Here is a 21,962-nt window from a genome sequence, read left to right as displayed (position 1 = left end):
GACCCAGAGCCAGAAACTCACTGATGATCCTCCCTGCTTGTCAAGCTAGCTTCTACTATCTACTCAGTAATAATCAGAATAGCTAACCACTTTTCATCAAAAAAAAAGGGGGGGGGGGGGACAAGGGGCTGGGGCGGGATAAAAAAAAAGAAAATAAGGGAAAAAGAACATCACCACCTCCTCTCTCCTTTTTCAACTCAGGGTACCAAGAGACAACTTTACCATTTCTTCTTTAAGAGAAAAAAAGGGAGGGGATTAATGAACTTCAAATTACTGCACGCGCTTTAAGCTGTAAAGACGAAGGATTTATTAGGATTTTCGAGATAACAAAGACTCCCAACTTCTAGCACACTCCCGATCAATTTTTCCTCTTCTCTTTTTTTTTTTTTCTTTCACTAACGATTTTGAAATGATAAACTCCCCCAACCTAAACCCTCAGAGATACATTAAGTCCTGGTATTACATTCAGCGAGGTGAAGGTTGCAGCAGCCCCTCGCCATGTGGGATAAGGCGTGTGTGCGCGTCTGTGTGAGGGTTCGCTGTCAGAGCGCATATAGGTATACATGTCTGAAAAAGAGGAAGCCAGAGACGCCCTTATGATGTGAACGAACGGGGAGGAGGTTGATTTGCTGCAATTAACCATTTTGGAGCCTGAAGCCATTGGATTTGCACACAGAGGAAGAAATTGATTGATTCGACCATGAGATTCACAATTGCATTTGTTCATCGCTGCATAACAAATACACAATCAAAGAGTTCTGCGGGGAGGATCCGACTGCAGGCCTTTCCTGATCCTTTTAGTTTGAGAATAAGCATAAAGGAACACATGTTTTCTTTGTGCTTTAAGGACCCAACACCCCAAAATTGTTCTCCCCCCCCTATTAACGCTACATCCCCAATAAAAAGGATTATGTAAACTGTTTAGACTGTATGTTTTAGAGAGTTCCAGGCTAACAGAAAATCTGCAGCATCTATTTAACAGTAAAGTGAAATGCAATTTCAAATAGAGATATCTACCAAAAATCGCTAATTATGATATTGTCAAAAATAATCCTCCTAAACACTTAAAAACCAAAACTAATACTAAGTCAGTCATAATTGTTTCACCTTTGAAACAGAAAAGGTTCATTTCCATTTTTAGCCTGAAGGAGAACGAGCGTTAATGTTCAGGTGAAAAAATTGACAAACAGGAAACAGCTAAATATGAAGCAAGCAGAACTCGCTAACTGTCAGGTTGTTGAAAGCTCCAAGCTCTGAACTTTCCCTACATTTTGTCAGCTACTTAACCTAACCACAATCCTATCAGTGCATAAATAATAGAAATACCCCCCCAAAAAAATCTTTTTTTTAAAGGCAATGTGGAGAAAATAAGATTCAAGGCCACTTTTTATCTTAAAAAGACACCTCGGCACAGTATTGCTGCTATATAATATCTAGATAAGTCCATTTATTATTTGATTTTTACTATTTCATGTGTTTGAATTCAAAATGAATTTACTAAACTGTAAAGATGTCAGCCTAACTTCCTCACAGAGGGTGTGATTTATTGGCCGGTGACATAAACCGGCCTGACTTCATTATTTTACTTATATGGAGCATGTACCGCTTTTTAGCAACCACAAAAACAAATATATCCTTTGTTTTGTGTGGAACTATAACGTCTAACAACAGGCAAATCTTCTATTACGAATTCTTGTTCTCTAAGTGTTGAGTGCATTCATGCACAGTAAGGAAGGCTGAGATGAATATGTTAAATAATAAATCTGTTTTCAGTTCACTGAAAGGAACAGCAAGGAATAAGCGGTATTTTTAGTTTTGCTGCATTTAAAAATGACTTTAAAAATGACTGAGCCAAAGATCTTTAGAACGTACGCTCACAGCTACTGGCACATTGGATAAAGACGTGCCTCTGAGTGAGTTCACCTTTTATGCAGTGACGTAATTCCACACTGCGCAGTAAATTCCTTACAATTCTCTGATACAATAAAGTATTTTTTGAGATATTTGATGGTTTCAAGATGTTCTATTTTTCTCTGACTGTAGATAAGGACACATTTAGGCCAGGGGCACATTGCCTGCCTTAAATAAACTGCATGTATTTTGTCTTCCTATTTTTAAGAGCAATCTGTTTCTGTATAAAGTGACTGATTTAAAATCAAACACTCTGATGCTGTGATACATGAAAGATTAAGAAAAGCAAATGTGACATATATTTGACAGGAGTTGTTACAGGTGAATTTGAAGTAATTTTGTTTTAAAAAAGGGTCTAAATGCTTATTTGCTCTTAAATAATCCTTAAAAATGAAAAAAAGGTTTGTTTTTAATTGCATGATCATACTCCTTTTCTTTGCACATTTTAACAAGTTTCCATAAAAATGGAGGTCCTACTGACATGAGGGATAAACTTGTAATCTTGAGACAGAACAGAATACGGATTTTTTTTTTACAGCGTTTTTACAGAATTTAAACCAGGAAATGCTAAATGTTTATACGAGGGGTGTTCAATAAGTAATGCCCCTGGCCCACTTCCAGATGTTTGACATCTTGCATGTGAAGTATTTTAAATCTCTATAGATTAAATAGCAAATTACAGCTCTGAACTAATTGTGGTTTCTGATTTACTGGTGTTAAAACTGAGTCAAGTCTGAGTTTATGCATTTGAAAGGACCCACACAATGGGAGACTTTTAATCAAATGAAAGTGACTTATACTGATATTGTCCCATAATATAACCTTGTAAAACATATTGCAACGTCATGTAACGAAAATCATCACCATAAGTTACTTTAATTTAATCAAAAGTCTTCCATGGTGTGAGTCCTTTCAAATAGAAAAAACGGATCACTGCTCGAATCTCAACAGGCTCCATTTTAGACTTTACTCAGTTCAAACACCTGTAGCGAAGAAACCACAAATAGTTCAGAGCTGTAATTTGCTACTTAATCTAGAGAGTTATAAATAATGTCAAATGTAAAATAATATTATATATATATATATATATATATATATATATATTTTTTTTTTTACAATTTTGGTATAATTACTGCTCTAAATGGGTTTCTCTGTCAGCTAAAGGCATGTTTTACAATGTATAAACTCCAGTTAATGATTAATAGATGACTACATTAGTTGAAGATTATCATTCGACTTACTATAGACAGCTTCAATAGTGAAAGGAACATCCAGTTTGCTGCTGGACTCCAGAGCTCCGAGGAAAGCAGCAGCATCATCAGCGCTCTGGAAACACTCGTTGGACTGCTGGAAGCACTGTCGGTTGTCCATCTCCAAGTGGACAATTGAGCTTTAGGGAGGACAGAAACAGACAGAGGAGTCTTTTTAATCTTTATCCACATAGTAAAACAGCCTTAGTGACTGTTCTTAATTTAGAAAAGTTGTAAGAATAGGTGAGTAAAAAGATAAAGCATAAAAATAACTACTTTTACACTCTTTAACTGTAGGAGTTCAAATAGATTAAAACATGTAACAAAATTGAAGCAATCAGAGAAAGATTTTGTTCTTTTTTCTCACCCTTTGATTTGCAAATGATCCAGCTCCCTCCTCCCTCTGATCCTGCCACCTGCCACGTCATACAGACTCCTCTTCATCACAGTTAGCACCTTGTCAGAAATCTCAGACCAGGAATCCACGGATCGCTTAACTGTGTACTTCTTCAGCTCATGCTCGTTCCCATAGTATGGGTAGACCATCGTCTCCCCCTTCGGGTCCTTCCTGAATATCACGTTGGTTCTGAGGACGCGGCTCAGCTCGCGCAGGAAGCCGAAGGAGTTGTTCAGGAGATGCTCGGGGGTGATGTGGACGACTAGAACCAGTTGGCCCACGGCGAGCTTCTCAGGCATGTTGTTGGCACAGTCCAAGCCGTCCCACTCGCACTCAGCATTATTGCAACCCTGGTCACAGTGGCCGTCCGCATAGTGATCTTTACAGTACTGGTCATACAGCGGGCTAGAAGGAAAATGGCAATTAAGGATAACATTTTTACACTTTCCTGTGAAATTGAATCTGTTTCACATTAGATGCTTACTTGCACTGTCCTTCCAAAGTTTGGCAGTCAAAGCCGTCGTATAGGCATCCAGCATTGTCACACTGGGAGTCGCACTTCCCATTGTTGAAGTACTTCCAGCACTGCAGCGCGGCTGAGCAGTTCTTCCACGGGTCGTCGAAGCTGAGCGAGCAGTCGCCGTTGTCCCAACCACATGCATGGTTGTTGCAGATTGTGTCACAGTGCTTGTTGTGCTTGTTCTCTTCGCACTGCGGGATGCTGCACGCCACCTCAGGGTCCGCCGCCAGGATGTGGCAACGGAGGCCGTTGAAGTTGGCGGGGCAAACGCAGCGGTAGAAAGGCGCCTCGGCAGCGTGTTCACACGTGCCCCCGTTGTAGCAGGGACTGGATTTGCACGCGCTGTCAGTAGGGTGCTGACACTCAGGCCCGGTGAACGAAGGCAGACACAAACACTTTGGGCTGTTGTGGCCAGAAATGCAGGTGCCTCCGTTGCGACATTGGAGGCTGCCACATGTTTTGGAGTCATATTCGCACGTGGAGCCAGTGAAGCCCTTTAACATCAAACACAGAAATTGTTGTTTCTCTTTAACCGACAATGAATATATTTTTCATTTATTTCTACTGTGATGATAGTAAATTTTGGATAAATAAATGCAGAAATACAGATAAACAGAAGGGTGCAAATATTTTAAGCTTATTAAAGAGTAAATGTCTACCAGAACCGTCAATTTCTGTTTACCCGGATTAAAAGTAGCATTTTTACTATTAAGTCCAAACTGAAACAGAAACATATGTAGCTAAAACAGTGACAGTTTGCATTGGCATTAATTTGGATTTTTAAAATAAAACAGTGAAAAACTTTACAATTCAAGATTTTTTAAATCAAAATTACAATTTACTATTACAATTACAATATAATTTATTTTACTAAAAAAGTAAAAAATGACTATGCTCTCATTTGATTTTGATCTTTTTTTTTCAAATCAAGCTAGGACTGTTTCGGATTAGGGGGCGGGGCTAAACGATAGGCTCCTTCAGTGGTCTTCCGTTTTTCCGGTACTCTTGTCATCTACTGTACCTACAGTGAGTATATAGAAGGCTTCGGCTCAGACACTGCTACCTAATCACAAGTAATCATTATTATTTTCAGTACTTGAATAAACCAACGAAAGTTTCAATAATTTCCCCACTAGATGTGGATGAGATACAAACTTTCTCTGTAAATGTTGTGTTTCTGCATTTAAAATCCCTTGATCTGCAGCAAGGACACTCGCTTTTAACACCTAGGGAGAAAAACCAGGGTTCTTCTCTACTGTATTAAACTAAACAGGGGTCTTGAGAACATTTAATGTCACTTTTACTGGTAGCTAAACTTTCTGACTTTTCATTGTTTGGATTTTCAGTGTTTCGTGCTTGAGTGTTTTGTTTTACAATGTCAAATCTCTTTTTCGATGTCAATGGTTTAGCGCCATAGAAACACTTCTTATTTTTTAGGCATTGTTTCATATTTTATTAAGGCTGTACCCATGGTAACAGTGTTCTTTTTGCACAATAAAATCTCTAACCTTGAGGATGGAAATAATATTGACCCTAAAGACCAACTAGAATCTGGGCCTGATTCTGTAACATGAAAACAAAGAAATAAATATTATCCCTGTAAAATACTATAATATTCCTGGACATTAGCAGTACTCACAGAGGGACAGTTGCAGATGAAACCATGTGGCGTGTTACTGGCCACAGCACATGTTCCTCCATTGCGGCAAGGTTTACTTTTACAGCCATTAAACACTTGGTCGCAGCGCTGGCCTGCAGAAAAACATCAATCAAAAAGACAAAAAAAGTATTCAGTTAGCTAATATGTAGAAAATCCTGTCCTGCTCCCAAGGATCTTGTCTACCTTTAGTCCATTAGCTACAGTAAAGATGAGTTCAATCAAAATCTGGAAGGGATAGTTAAATTATTGTTTGAAAAAAGATGAGTTTTAGTCTCAAACTGACCTGTGTATCCGGTGCGACACTCACAGCGGTAGTTGTTGGTGAGCTGAATGCAGCTTTGCGTGCCCCGAGGGTCACAGGGGTTGGACAGACACTCGTTGACATCCCCCTCGCATCGCTCCCCCACATAACCAGCAGGGCAGATGCAGGTGTAACCTCCCACTCCATCCACACACCTGCCGTTGTTGAAGCACTTCGGCTCTTTGGTGACGGGGTCAGTGGACGGGTTACAGTCATCGATGTTGATCTCACAGTGGACGCCTAAGGAATGTGAACGATAAGATTGGAGAGCTTTCACTCCTCCGTACAAAGAGGAGATTTGCATGTTTGCTGTTCCATGCTGTAGATGTTATTAGCAATTAAAATCTATAAGTTTAGAGTACATTTAAAAATTTCTTTTAACTATTGACAGTATAACAGAAGGAGCCATAGATCAGCAGTCATAATTAAACCACAGACTGATGAATATTCATGCCAAAAACTCCCTCTGCCACCTTTTAAAACCTGTGGGCTGCTTTGGGCTGCTCACAATTCAGCTGCCGATTCAAGCTGACCCGCGACACGCAGGCCGCTTCATGTCTGAGAGAGAAATTAATGGCAAATTTGACAAGAGGAGGAAGAGTTGGAGGCAGGCTGAAAGTAGGGAGTTTAATGCCCTGGATGCTGTTAAGCCCTAATTAATGAAGCGTGGAGAAGGGAAAGGGGGCGAGGGATAAGAGGGGTGTGTGTGAGTGTGTGTGTGTGAGGTCTGCTGACCTTGGGTTCCTCGGGGACAAGAGCATTTGTAGGTATTGATCAGGTCAATGCAGGTCCCCCCATTCTGGCACGGCTGGGAGAAACACTCATCGATCTCCTCAGAACAGTTAGGCCCCAAGAATCCCTGCATGCACTGCGGGACGGAGGGAGGAGGAAGACGAAAGAAGGAGAGGAGAAGGTCTGATCAATGCCTGACATGAAACAACGGTGGGTTTTTGTTTACCTGGCTGTTTTCGGATTTTATCCTGCCAAGGCCAGCAAATTCTCCTCTCCAAGGAACACAACCTGACACTTTATTAGGTGTGGTCCTGAGATATGCTTTTGCTACTTGCAATGATTGGCAGCAACATTAAAACAATGAACAGCTAGGCAGTTAAAATTTAAGGATGATTTATCAAGGAGTAACGATGACTGCTGCCTAAACATTGCCACAGATAGCTGCTCAGAACTAACTCAGGCTCAGGTTTGCTCGTCATTACACATCAAACACTTTATTTAAATAGCGGAGCTCTGGGAGAGACGCTGGGCCTCAGCGGAGTACCAGGACAGCTTTGTGTTTAGGGTTGTTACCTCACAGGAGTATCCACCCAGAAAGTCTGTGCAGGTGGCTCCGTTCTGGCAGGGGTTGGGTGTGCATTCATCCACCTGCTCCTCGCAGTAGCTGCCAGTGTATCCAGCCTGACAGTGACAGTAGTGGACGTTTCCCGCATCCAGACACTGACCCGAGTTTTGACAAAGTTGAGAAACTGCAACTCCTGAGCAGAGAAGGTGAGATAGTTAGCTCACATTTAATACAATTCCCTTTGTAGGAAGATGCTGAGGTTTTATCTCCCTCATACCTCTTTGTTTGGCTGCAACCTCACAGGAAACACTTGGGACATCACAGTAAAGGCCTGTCCAGCCGGTCTCACACTCACAGCTGTAGGTGGTCCCTCTCTGCCAGCAGGTTCCTCCGTTTTTACAGGGAGACGTGTCACACCAATGTACCAAGCTCTGAAACACAAATTGGGCTGAAAGACTCGCACTTGTTTGACAAAAACATGATCACATGCTAATCTTTTACGTTGACCTGACCAACAAACAACCATCAGATTTCTACCTGACAATTGAGTCCTGTGTAACCATGGGGGCAGGTGCACTTGTATGTGCCGTAACTGTCCTGACAGGTGCCGCCATTTTGACAGGGTTTAGAGTCACACTCGTTGATATCATGCTGGCAGTAGCTCCCAGTGAATCCCGGCGGGCATAAACAGGTAAAGGTGTTTATGCCATCCACGCAGGTTCCACCGTTGAAGCAGGAGCTGAGAGGGGGAAAAAAACAAAAAAGGAAAGAAAAAAAATATATATATATATAAATTTGAGCTCCCAGGATGGAATGCAACTAATCTGTGTTTCTATTGTTACAGGAATGTTCTACTTTAGGTTTAAAGTTTTCAAGACATTAAGAAAACCCCTTCTTTTTTACAGATACATCCCTTACTTCTGTTTTCAATAGAAGAAGTGCAGTAAAACAATACTCCACCACAGGGGGCAGCAGTGGACAAGAAAAGAAGAATTACATTGCAGCAGAAAATGAACTTGCTAATGAAATCACATCCTTTCCTGTCTTTCCAATCAAAGTCAAAGCTGCACAGCTGGTCGGCATTTTAGCTTGTGAGAGCTCCCCACCTCTCTGTGCAGTCAGGAGTGTTGTTTTCACAGTGGATCCCACTGAAGCCAGGTGGGCAGGTGCAGGTGTAGCTGTTCACGCAGTCTGTGCAGTTGGCTCCATTCTTGCACGGATTGCTCTCACACTCATTGATATCTTCCTCACACTTTGGTCCCCGGAATCCAGGCAGGCAGGTACACAGGAAGCTATTAACCTCATCCTTACAAATGCCTCCATTGCTGCAGGGGTCTGTGGGGAGAAATGCTCAACTCAGAAAAGCTCAGGTTCGACTCTCCTGCAACATAATTAGAACAAAATGACTTTCCACATAAGGTGAAGGGATAGTAAACTTACTGGGTTTGCAGTCATCAATGTTGGTCTCACAGTTGCGTCCACTAAAGCCTGGTCTGCAGCTGCAGTGGTAGCTGCCTGGTGTATTCTGGCAGGTTGCTCCATTGCGACAAGGATTCTTCACACACTCTTTGATGTCCACCTCACATGTTTGGCCTTAAAGCCACAAAACAAAAAGAAGAAAAACAGCAGTAAGTCATGCTGGAAATAATATCTATTTCTATGAAGTTTTTTTTTTTTCTTAGAATCTGCACAGATGCATTAGGGGACTATCTTTAAAGATGCTCCATCTTGGAATCCATACCAATTGTGCATCTTTAGAAAACAAACCATTGTATCTAATAAAGTCTTAAAAACAAAGCCATCCAGTGAATAAACTGGATTTCACCAGAAACTTCCCCTGCAGTATCTGGAGGAATCTAAATTGATTCTTTCTTCAAGCCATCATCTTAATTCGGACCATTTCTCTTTTACATTAAATGATGGATTTGCTGTTGTAAATTAACAGATCAATGAGTTTTAAAGTTTCATTTCATCCACCTTTTTCCTCTATGGTTTATTGTTACTCTCAGTAAATAAAACCCTGATTACTAGTTCAAAAACTTATTTTTAAACTTTGACCTGCTGGTAAAGTGATATATCTTAGAATTTAATCAGTTTAATTAGTGTTTTAAAACTTCCATTTAATTTAATTAAGTAATTTTTATAGAGTTAAACCATAGTTATCATCTCTCTTTGCTATATGTATTTTTTTTCACCATTAGAAAATAGATCTTATTTTGCTTATCAAAAAAAGATTCCAATCAGAAATGTGTTCCTTTAGTATCTTCTAATTTCAAACAAAATGAAGCTATTTTTCTTTTCCTAAATAACAAGATGAAAAGCTAAGAAACAAATCTTCTTTAAATAGGACTGATGAGGGACTCAGTTTTCAATCTTATAGATTATCCACCTGGAGAAAGCCTCACTAAAACCGTTTGACCTTCTGATCATTTTTCAGGCGGGGAGCTCACCTTGCCATCCCTCAGGACAGACACAGGAAAAGCTCAGGTAGTCTTCTGACTCCTGACACACTCCTCCATGCTTACAGGGTTTGGAGCTACAAGGGGCCATCAGGATTTCACAGTTTTCACCTGTAAGACACATAAACACATCCTTGAGCCAACTACATAAGGTCTTATAAACTCTGTGATCTCATGTAGGACTCTTGGATTTGGCGATGACCCAAACCAAACGGACACAGAATCATCTTTCAATCAGAGCTATCAGAGGATTTTATCCAGGCCCTGTCAGAATCAGGGGCCTGGGGACACATGTCTCTATCTGTTTCCACAACGTACGACTCGTACGGGAAGCCAACTCCAGCTTCCGGCCATTGTAAAGCCATTTGCTGTTCTGTGAGACAGGAAGCAGGCAAACAGGAAATGTGTCAGGCACCATGTTCCCACCCCAACAAGGGTAATAGGATTTTTATTATTTAAAGTCCTGCAAAGGTTTCCAAAAAATACACTGCAAAAATTAGACAGCCAGCCCTTGGCCTTTCCATTATTATCTGTTTGGTCAAATAATAAAAAAAGAGATTACATGAAAACATTTCCAAGTTCCCTTTGGGAGAAACACACAGAGGAGAGGAATCCAACACTTGTGCAACACTTTGAGCCCTTTAGGAAGTCTTGTGACTGAACTTGACAGTTATTTCATCACCAGGACATTTTTCCTCTTTGGCTCGAAACTCAAAGTAAGCAGTCAGTGGAAATTGGCCCCCTGTGAGGAAATTCCAGAAGAACAAGCAACTAGACTGATGTGTTTTTAAATAAGTTCCATTATAATAATATCATACCTGTGTAAGGCAGGACACAGTTGCACTTGTAACCTGCAACATCGTCGATGCATGTGCCCTGGTTCAGGCAGGGGTTGGAGGCGCATTCGTTGATGTTTGTCTGGCAGTTTGGTCCTGAGGTCACAGAAGACAATAAATCACACACGAGTCCACACAAAAGTCAACGGTGTGGGCACACAAACAGGTGCTGACCTGTGAAGCCCATACGACAGGTGCAAACGTAACCGCTGGTCATGTCCTTGCAAGTCCCTCCGTTCATGCAAGGGTTGGATTCACACTCGTTATTGTTGATGTCGCAGTTCTTCCCGCTCCAGCCGGAATCACACAGGCATTTATAGCTGAAGAGAAAACAGCGCTAGGCTCAGTCTGTGTATGCTAAAGAGTTTTAGTTAAGCACATGTTGGATCTGTTGCTGTGAAGCTCTTACTCGTTAATTTTGTCTTCGCAGTGACCGTGGATGCAGGGGTTGCTGAGACACTCGTTGACTTGGGAGAAGCAGGTGGGATCGTGGTAACCATCCAGACACACACAGGTGAAACTGTTGATTTCATCGATGCAGGTTCCACCGTTGTGGCACGGATTGATGGCGCACTCGTCAATGTTGATGTTACACATTGTACCTGAAGCCCAAAGACAAAATATTTTCATCTCAGTCATAGGACTCCACATGTTCAAAGTGACTTGCGCAAGCATTTGGACCTCTTGAAGTATTTCATATTTTGGTATCTTAAAAAAGAAAACTGAATTGGAGGGTAACTTTATTTAATTTTTTTTTTTTTTTTTACAAATTTCCTAAATACAATACTCTAAAAAGTGTTGGTCTATTTATATTTAGATCCCTTTACTTTAAATTGACAATAATTTGTTAACAGGGAAGATATTAAGCATGCACTCCTAAAAATCAGCCAACAGAGACGAGAAGAAAACAAACCATAAGACCCATTTAACGTTTGTCACATGCCATATAGAGCCCACAGCCAGCATCCAGTAGAAAGTTATCTCATTAGATTAGATGGAAACGGAACCTTTAAGGCCAAAATGCCCAATACTGTATGTGGACGAAAAATGAACCCTGAACACCATCTCTATAGTGAAACAAGGCGGTGGCAGCATTGTACTGTGGGGATGCTGCTCTTCAGCATGGTTATTAAAGCTTGTTAGTTAATGGAGAGATGGATAGAGCTAAATAAAGGGCCATGAGAGTCAAATTTGAACATATTTCAACCTTAGTTAATCCATTGTAGTATGTTCATGTGTTAGAATGACCTAGTCAAAGTCTAGAGCTAAATCCAATAGAAAATCAGTACCAGGATTTCATAGTTGACTTTCATAAACTATTTCTATCTTTTCAGACCTTGTTTTAACTATTTAGAAATACAAAAATGTGCAACAAGAGAGTAGAAGACATGTTACTGACTGATAATAATTATGGTTTTGCCACATTTTATTAAGCACTAATCATTTTATTAGTTTAAAATATTACCAACCTTTTAAAAACAGAAAAACATGAATAGAAACCTGCATGACCCACCGTAATAGTTGCTATTACATCAATTAAACTAGATAAAATTTGAGTTCCATAAATAGCTGTTCTGTTTTCATAAACTTTTTTTTCCATTTTTTCAGTGACTATAATAGAATAAATATTTCTAAATCAACGACCAACCAGTCAAGTTGCACACAAAGCCTCAAAACAATGCCGAAATGATTGTATCAATTTTCAGAAGCATAGGAGATCTAAAGACCGCCTTTGTCGGCCACTTGAAGCGTTGACGCCATTCAGGCCAGTGCCATGCATTACATAAAGGCTGCCCATTGAGCTTTAAAGCAGGGACCCGCTTCCAAGCTTTTAAAAGCTCACCTTTCAGGAATCTTTCAGGGAATCTTTTCTCCCGCACAAATCCCCACTGACTCTGTGTGCAAGTATGTGTGTATGTGTCCTTTCTTTGGGATTGGGGGGGGGGGCAGCTTGCATGTCCTAACAGCAGCAGGTTGGGGACTGGGTGGAGTTGCAAAGTGACACCAGATGAGCCTCAGAGGAGCGTGCTTACTCGCTCGCCATCTGCTATCCTCACTTTCTACCAGGACCAAGCTCCTCTGTCTGCCCCTCTGGTGCTCCAAACCTGTACTGCAACACAGTCCTTTGATTTACATACCCATATGCACATCCAAGACATGTTACCTTTCAAACTCCAACAAAAACACCCCCCTAAAAAAAGAGAGTGGACCCGAAAACACAATTTTCTGAATATTTAACAACTTAGTAAATGCATACAACTTTTGCATCAGATACTTTTAAGCCTCATTAAAATATAGCATCGCCATTGCAATTTTCAAGGCTGTACCTAATTTTAATAAAATGTAGCTTTAGTTGCTGTTATTAATGTGGGACCACCCCCACTGAATCGGTTTGGGGACCGGAGGGACATTCTGCAGAACCTTTAGAGCTGATTGGGCAAAGCAACAACTAGTGCCCGCCTTTTAAAGTTTACTTTTAGTCAATCATGCTAACAAATGAAATAGCAGCAGACACCATGAGAAAGCACAATTTTCTGCTTTTACACCCCTGCTGTTCCTCTTTTGAAAATAAATTAGTGGATTGTGAGAAAACCGAAGTGATAGATGCAGCTACACGTCTGTCCTCCTGCGCCGCCATGTTTATTCAGCTGTATGTCCCGTTTTTAAACTACGACATAATTGGCAGACCCTTTAAGGGCGGGACTCCATTGATTAAAGCTGCAGTGGTAGATGATAGATTCTCAGGTGTTTTGTAAACTCAAAAATACTGCAGGAATTAAGCTTCAGCTATATCTGCCTGTAAACGTTCTTACATATACTTCACTGTATAGCTATCAATGTTTTGTTTTTTTTTATCGTGCAGGGAAATCAGGGTGAGTTAGTCTGTTTTCAAGTTTGCCAGAAAGCTCTCCCACCTATTTTAGTTCATTTATAACCAATCTTTTCAAGGCTAAACTTAGATAAAGGTCAAAAAGAGATGTATTATATGTGCAGCAGAGAATGGAAAGAAAGTGGAAAAAAACAAATCCTGCATTAAAACGTAGTACTGTATCCTACAGAGCTTCTGATCCACTTTAGTATATATTGTGCGACTATGATGAAGGTTAATCAAGTGGTCCCAATTTCATTATTTATCTTGTCAATCTTTCTTATTTTCTATGACATATAACCTAGTTCTCCTTCTTTGTTTTGGCTTCTCTTTAAATACTTTTAGTACGTCTGATTTTATTTACCAGTGTAGCCAGGTTCACAGACACACTCATAGCCGTTGATCTTGTCGATGCAGGATCCATAGCCACAGAGATTGCCCTTGCAGTCATCAATGTTGACTTCACAGTTGATTCCTGTGGACAGGATATTGATTTTGGTTGATTTTTCGAGCTAAACTTTGGTTTCTAAATGTTCTTTTCTACGTCCTTATTGTGCAGCCAGTGCCCACCTGTGGTTCCCTTAGGGCAGCTGCAGATGTAGGCGTTCTCTCTGTCCAGGCAGGTGCCTCCGTTCCTGCACGGCTGACTCAGACACTCATTGATGTTGGTCTCACACAGCCTGCCGGTGAATCCGGGGTTGCAGCTGCAGCTGAATGAGGCCAGCCCGTCGATGCAGGAGCCATAGTGACAAGGATTGGAATAGCATTCATTTACGTCGACCTCACAGTGCCTCCCAGTGTAACCTAAAGGAAACCAGTGCATTCAACTTAAATTAACTTGTTCTAATTTTTGTAAAAAAAAAAAAAAAAAAGCTAGTTTTGTTTATTAATGTAAATTTTAGCTGAAGCGGTTTACCTTCAGTGCACTCGCAAGTGTATTTGTTGGGCCCGTCTGTGCACTTGGCGCCATTTTTGCAGGGTGTGCTGGCACACTCATCTATGTCTATCTGGCAAAGATTCCCAGTAAAGCCTAGAAAAAAAACAGCAAAAACAAAAAAACACAGAGGAGATTATTATAGGGTTTGTGAACTACGTGTGTAAACATGGCTAATTTGTTCTCTGAGTTTTCAAAACCAGATCTGCAAATAAAGCTGGATCCATCCTAAAGAGCTCTCATCACATTACACAGTTTGCATGTTAATGAGATGCTGTGCAACACTGTAACCACTCCTTATCCCTTTCTCTTGTTTTCAGCAAAACGAAAACAGGGAGATGCAAGAGTAGGGGGGACAAGTTCGGTTAAAGGTGGGGGAGGAAGGAAAGAACGGAGGGTTGTGAGGCCTCCTGACTAAAGTCTGCAGGACAAAGGAGAGCCTGTCTGCTCAACACAGCGACAAAGTGAGCGCGTTGCCTTCTTTGTCCCCCAAAACTTTTCCATCACAATGTGCATTCTCCTGTCTTAGTCGCCCCCCAATCTCCCTGCTACTCCCTCTATTCCCCGCCCACCTCTGAAAGAAGCTAGCTTGACCTCTGACACTAAACCCCTCGTTCAGTCAGAATCTAGCAGCAGGCTTCCTCCTTTTTCCTGGAGTTATTGTCGTCTCAGATATTACTGTCTCCCCTTAGTCACAGTCTGAGGATGTCGTCTGATGAAGAGATATCACCCTCAGATCAACCCTCTTAGGCAACAGATCACTGAAACCCACAGGTGTGCTATGAAAATCCATAGAGGAAGTATTTGTGTGCTGGACAGCAAACTGATTACTTCCTGTGGACTTTTTTTATTTTAGCAAGCTGGAAGCAGACAAATGGGAGCATAGATAGAATAATGATGGTACATGTAAATACATGCAGCTTAATAAAAAATGCCCAAGTTAATTGAAAAAAAAAAATATTCCAGATAATAAGGGTTTGCTTTTTCTCTTTAACCCCTAATAATCATGTTTATTTACAGATATGTCCTCTTGAATTTAGCAAACTTCTGAGTGGGAATTATTTTACTTAACAGTTCCACACTGCAAAAACTATTCAGAAATAAGTAAATATTTCTGTGTATTTACACTTAATTTGAGGAGGTAGATAAGATGATATGGCAATGTCATGAGTATGTTTACTCTAAAAATAAGATAATATACATTTAAAATAAGACGTAAGAGTAATTGTTTCTTCTTATATTAAATATAAATTGTCTTGTTCCATTGGAAAAAATCCTCACTTCCCCCTCAACTCAATAGAAAATGCACTTATTTTAAGGGAAAATGGCTTATCTAGACTTCTTTTTTTTTTTTTGCAGTGCAAGAATGTGAAAAATTTAAGGTGAAATATTCAAACCAAGTTGTTACAATTCTTATTCAATGATTCTTCATAAAGAGCATATATATTAAACCTTAAAATATAAAAAAATAGAAACAAATTTGGCTCTGGTTCCCTTGCAGTGTTAGATAAGATTAAAGGAATAGTACACCCAAAACATGATTAGCCTTCATTTTCTACTCACCCCCATGCTGAACAACACTCTGGAGTACTTTTTTGATATCTCAAATGCATCTGGAGATCTGGGAGGCTTCTTGCTGTCTGCTGACATTCAAATAATGGAGGTGCCCAGCGCCCGAGGCAGAAAGGTCCATAAAAGTCCACAAAAAACGTTTCAATATTCCTCCATACTGCTCGTCCAATGTATTCCAAGTGTCCTGAGTGGGTAGCATACAGAAGTTACTCGAAACAAAGTCATTTAGAATGTTTTTAGAGCATAAACAGTAGTGTATAGGATTTCCTGAAAGCGCGCACATGCGCGATCACGACGCTACGGAAGCCGGCAGACCAAACCAGATGAAAGTGCGCATTCAGCGTCTGCTCTGCCAATAATGCAAGCGTAGAAGAAGAAATGTGCTGTTTACCTGTGCAAAGAAAGAAACAACGAAAGAAAAATGTCTGAGGACTTCAGTGTTGAGGAAGAGCATGAGTTCTTGCCGAGCTGAATGCGCTGGTTTGGTCTGCCGGCTTCCGTAGCGTCGTGATCGCGCACGTGCGCGCTTTCAGGAAATCCTATACACTACTGTTTATGCTCTAAAAACATTCTAAATGACTTCGTTTCGAGTAAATTCTGGATGCTACCCACTCAGGACACTTGGAATACATTGGACGAGCAGTATGGAGGAATATTGACACGTTTTTTGTGGACTTTTATGGACCTTTCTGTCTGGGGCACCATAGACCTCCATTATTTGAATGTCAGCAGACAGCAAGAAGCCTCCCAGATCTCCAGATGCATTTGAGATATCAAAAAAGTACTCCAGAGTGTTGTTCAGCATGGGAGTGAGTAGAAAATGAAGGCTAATCATGTTTTGGGTGTACTATTCCTTTAACTCCCTTGTGTAGAGCAGTAAAACATAATAATAAAACATTTTTTTTCCTTGAGTCAAAAAACATGACCGATTGCTTATCTGGATGTTTTGCGCATCTCTGTTTTCTTGCACCTGGTTCCAGCCACCAATGAGAAGGTTGATCACCTTTCTAGGTTTTCTCTATTTTTGGCTCAATTTTCTAGCTGGGGTTCTTTGAAGTCCTTAAGCCTTATAGTAAATGGCTTTGTAACTAAAATTAAATCTTTTTTTTTTGTTTTGTTTTTGTTTTTTAAAAAGCATTGTGTCTCTATTTGCTTATCTTTCTCTGATATCTGAATTTGCTTGATGATCTGAAATATTTAACTATGAAAAAAAAAAGCTAAAATATAAGCGAGGAGCAGATATCAGACAGAATGTGGCATAAAAAAATCGAAAAAAAGATTTCTATTGTGGTAGATATGACTTCTTAGAGCTGGCACACATTTAACATGTTGAAAAAGATCTATGACTGAGCTGAAGATGGAGATTGATTTACACTAAATTAGAGCTGGGCGATATGGCGATATATATCGTGAGGACGAGAGAAACATGTCTATCGTGACCTTTCTCCTCTATTTTTTCTATCGTGATAAACTTCTTTATTATTATTATTACTGCTAATATACATTTTAATATAATCTGTTAATATAACATTTTGCGTTTTTGCTATGCAAACTCTAAGTGTATATAACGAAAAAAAAGAGAGAATAAAAAGATAATGTGTAGAGAACGTGGTTTTGCGACACTACACCGCTTTACGTCACGCGGCTTTGCACCATACGTTTGCGACATTACTGATGGAGAGAGCCCGTGAAATTTCTTTCTGGCTTGAAAAAAAATGAATGATGGACACCCAAGAAGATTTTACCGTTAAAGCGGAGCTGCCTGGCTTATATGCTAGTTGTCGGGCTGAAGTGGAGAGAGAGGTACGCAGTGGTGCGACGCATTATGCGTTGACTACGGACATGTGGATGAGTAGAGCAACACAGCCTTATGAGTCTCACCATCCTTATCACGGACTGGACCCTCCGCGCTCGGTGTCTACAGACCGTGTACTTTCCTGAGGACCACACCGGAGTGATGCTCGCCCAAGGTATGAGCCTGACATTGCTATGCACTTTTGTACGTTCGCTAGTTTTACTATTATTGGTTTTACTAATATGCTTACACCAATGAACTGTGTGCTTTTACAGCATACGCATCCATTACTGGACCTCACTGATATTATAATTTATTCTGAAGGGGGGAAAAGTGAAGGCTACTGCACCTGTGAGTGTTGTGTTTACACACAAAGGTGCTGTAGCATTCACTTTTTCCCCTTTAGAGTAAATCATACTGTGTGTATTAGTGTGTACTGTTTGTTATAGTTTGTTGTATAGTACTGTTGTGTTCCATGTTTTTAAACTGTGCAGCACGTTTCTCTTGTGACTGCTGAAAAATAAAGAGAACAACTGAAACACCCATAATTGTGGTACAGGTCGTATGATGGATCACATTTTTAACTACACTGACACTCCTATCCAGTAGAACATGTGGGCATTTTAATTAATGTATTACCAGTGCAGACACATTTCTTCTTAAATAGGCGAGGCGCCTCCTAGTGGAAAACAAGGTAAGTGAAAGACAAGAGAAAAAACTGGCCTTGGAATTTTATAAAATGTCAATAACAAATGAATATTAAATGATTAATTACTGCAGCGCAATAGCCAAGATTCTATACTGTTCACTGTCATGGCCGCAAATTGCATAACTGGTGTTCTTGGTTTGGGGTTGGGATTCTCATATTAGGAAACAAGATGATGGGTAAAAAATAGGCGATGAAAGATTTTTTTCAACCCTGTCCATCTGACGGACTATGAAAACACAAAATGCAACATCAGTTGTGGTATATCGTGATATATATCGTTATCGTGATATAAAATAATCCATATCGTGATATAGTATTTTTTCCATATCGCCCAGCCCTACACTAAATGTACTTATTTTCAGCAATTGCTTAAAGAAGGTGAAACTAAACTGTTGAAAATGTCCAACAGGTTCCAATCCATGTGAGCACAGTGATAAGTGCTTAAACACAAAATTTTCTCAGGGTTTCAAACGATCTGTATAAAATTATGTGGGGGGGATATTACTCACTGATCCAAACTTAAAATTTTCTTTTAGGTCTGACTGATAGCCTGCTAAAGCCAATCCAAAGAACTCACCAACTTTTTACGGCATTGCTAGTTTCTTAGATATAAATTTAAAACAGGGTAAATATGTGATTAAAAAGAAAGAAAAAAATAATTAATACAGTTGAAGCTGAAGAATTTTTTGCTTCTAGCTTCCAGTTTTGTGTTATCAATAAATTAGGTGGAAATGTTTTTGCCAAAATGTAAATCAGATCTAATGTTTTTTTCACAGTTTAGCAACATTGCCCACTAATTTGATCTGTCTACATGATAAAGGCTTCAAAGAAAACCTAAAAAACTCTGCGCAGGAATTTGTTCCACAGATGCACAAGTGTGCACCCTCACACAAAAGGCGATGCAGGCATGCACAAAAACACAAGCACTGCAGAGGGATTTATCCCAAGACGTTTCAATGGCTCTCAGCAGGGTTTCCATGGCAATTTCATGTACAGGAATGAAAAGGGGGACCTCGCCTCAGGCCTCGCAACAGGGCCAAATTTACATCTGAAGCAGGGCGCTTCAGATCCCTCCCCCCTTGTGGTACCCTTTCTGCTACAGCATAACGGTCTGTGTAACCTGACACACACACACACACACACACACACACAAACACATTCTCACCACCAGTCTGAGCTGCTTTCTTGCATAACCTTCACTCAGTGTTGAACAGTCTTTTTAGACATTTCACTCTTCAGATGGCTTTTCTTTGAAATCAAAGCCCTGCTTGTTGGGATGCTTTTTCCTGTCCTCCCAAATTCCCTTTCTTTTTTTCTCATCAGGAGGAATCCTGCCTCTCTGGCTTTAATCCATCCAACTTTGCTGTTTTCTCCATCCAAAAATAATCAATTCCACCTTGGCAATCCCGTTGTAAGAATTATGAACAGGAATTCCATCCTTTTTCTCTATTTTACTTCATTCTTCCATTCCACTCTTCCAAAATCTTGTGTGCATCTGAAATGGAACTTCTATAAAGATATACAGGTGCTGGTCATAAAATTAGAATATCATGAAAAAGTTGATTGATTTCAGTAATTCCATTTAAAAAGTGAAACTTGTATATTATATTCATACATTACATACAAACTCATATATTTCAGATGTTTATTTTGTTTAATTTTGATGATTACAAATGACAACAAATGAAAATCTCAAATTCATCATATCAGAAAATTAGAATATTGTGAAAAGGTTCAAAATTGATGGCCCCTGGTGCCACACTCTAATCAGCTAATTAACTCAAACCACCTGCAAAAGCCTTTAAATGGTCTTTCAGTCTAGTTCTATAGGCTACACAATCATGGGGAAGACTGCTGACTTGACAGTTGTCCAAAAGACGACCATCGACACCTTGCACAAGGAGGGCAAGACACAAAAGGTCATCGCTAAAGAGGCTAGCTGTTCACAGAGCTCAGTGTCCAAGCACATTAATAGAGAGGCGAAGGGAAGGAAAAGATGTGGTCGAAAAAAGTGTACAAGCAAGAGAGATAACCGCACCCTGGAGAGGATTGTGAAACAAAACCCATTCAAAAATGTGGGGGAGATTCACAAAGAGTGGACTGCAGCTGGAGTGAGTGCTTCAAGAACCACCACACACAGACGTATGAAAGACATGGGTTTCTGCTGTCGCATTCCTTGTGTCAAGCCACTCTTGAACCACAGACAGCGTCAGAAGCGTCTTGCCTGGGCTAAAGAGAAACAGGACTGGACTGCTGGTGAGTGGTCCAAAGTCATGTTCTCTGATGAAAGTAAATTTTGCATTTCCTTTGGAAATCAAGGTCCCAGAGTCTGGAGGAAAAGAAGAGAGGCACTTCATCCACGTTGCTTGAAGTCCAGTGTAAAGTTTCCACAGTCAGTGATGGTTTGGGGTGCCATGTCATCTGCTGGTGTTGGTCCATTGTGTTTTCTGAGGTCCAGGGTCAACGCAGCCACATACCAGGAAGTTTTAGAGCACTTCATGCTTCCTGCAGCTGACCAACTTTTTGGAGATGCAGATTTCATTTTCCAACAGGACTTGGCACCTGCACACAGTGCCAAAGCTACCAGTACCTGGTTGAAGGACCATGGTATCCCTGTTCTTAATTGGCCAGCAAACTCTCCTGACCTTAACCCCATAGAAAATCTATGGGGTATTGTGAAGAAGAAGATGCAATACACCAGACCCAACAATTCAGAAGAGCTAAAAGCCACTATTAGAGCAACCTGGGCTATCATAACACCTGAGCAGTGCCACAGACTGATCGACTCCATGCCACGCCGCATTGCTGCAGTAATACAGGCCAAAGGAGGCCCAACTAAATACTGAGTGCTGTACATGCTCATACTTTTCATGTTCATACTTTTCAGTTGGCCAACATTTCTATAAATCCTTTGTTTTTATTGGTCTTCAGTAATATTCTAATTTTCTGATATGATGAATTTGAGATTTTCATTTGTTGTCATTTGTAATCATCAAAATTAAACAAAATAAACATCTGAAATATATGAGTTTGTATGTAATGTATGAATATAATATACAAGTTTCACTTTTTAAATGGAATTACTGAAATCAATCTACTTTTTCATGATATTCTAATTTTATGACCAGCACCTGTATATCTCTATACATATAGAAAAAAAATCTATGATAAGTCTTTAAGAGAGACCAAAGCTGCTGTATTAAACATCAGCAAAACTCAGACAAACCCATTCCTGGGTTCTCTTTTATTCTCTATCACAATCAAAGTTTCTGGCCGATCATTAGACTTGACGAAAGGAATAAGAAACTTGCTGAAAAAGTTCACACTTCCTCAAGCCTGTCCCTATAGATTTTTTTTACCTCTCCTACTGAACTGCAGCGTTTTGCTCGGCTGCCCGGGCCTGCGTAAGCCTGCCTCAGGGCTGGGATTAGTGCCGTCCGGAGAGGTGTTTG

General features: G+C 40.2%; 1 protein-coding gene across 2 annotated transcripts in view; it reads right to left on the bottom strand.

Moving 5' to 3' along the window:
* The window catches only part of LOC119793154 (neurogenic locus notch homolog protein 1-like), a 53,271-nt gene that overhangs the window by 5,909 nt on the left and 25,400 nt on the right, over positions 1-21,962 (bottom strand). For both annotated transcript variants that reach the window (XM_038300180.1, XM_038300186.1), the window contains exons 10-27: positions 14,417-14,530; positions 14,071-14,304; positions 13,865-13,975; positions 11,041-11,233; positions 10,806-10,951; positions 10,614-10,727; positions 9,787-9,906; positions 8,777-8,929; positions 8,443-8,671; positions 7,874-8,075; positions 7,614-7,767; positions 7,345-7,529; positions 6,775-6,907; positions 6,022-6,279; positions 5,718-5,830; positions 4,043-4,572; positions 3,529-3,963; positions 3,153-3,301 (exon numbers count right to left, since the gene is read on the bottom strand). In XM_038300180.1, coding sequence (XP_038156108.1) covers positions 3,153-3,301; positions 3,529-3,963; positions 4,043-4,572; positions 5,718-5,830; positions 6,022-6,279; positions 6,775-6,907; positions 7,345-7,529; positions 7,614-7,767; positions 7,874-8,075; positions 8,443-8,671; positions 8,777-8,929; positions 9,787-9,906; positions 10,614-10,727; positions 10,806-10,951; positions 11,041-11,233; positions 13,865-13,975; positions 14,071-14,304; positions 14,417-14,530 — 3,573 coding nt within the window. The remainder of the gene's footprint in view (positions 1-3,152; positions 3,302-3,528; positions 3,964-4,042; positions 4,573-5,717; positions 5,831-6,021; positions 6,280-6,774; positions 6,908-7,344; positions 7,530-7,613; positions 7,768-7,873; positions 8,076-8,442; positions 8,672-8,776; positions 8,930-9,786; positions 9,907-10,613; positions 10,728-10,805; positions 10,952-11,040; positions 11,234-13,864; positions 13,976-14,070; positions 14,305-14,416; positions 14,531-21,962) is intronic.

The sequence above is a fragment of the Cyprinodon tularosa genome, unplaced genomic scaffold, assembly GCF_016077235.1.
Source record: "Cyprinodon tularosa strain WSP-4 unplaced genomic scaffold, ASM1607723v1 ctg112, whole genome shotgun sequence".
Classification (NCBI taxonomy): Eukaryota; Metazoa; Chordata; class Actinopteri; order Cyprinodontiformes; family Cyprinodontidae; genus Cyprinodon; species Cyprinodon tularosa.
Note: the sequence above shows the minus strand (reverse complement) of the source record. Positions and strands in the feature narration are given on the sequence as shown.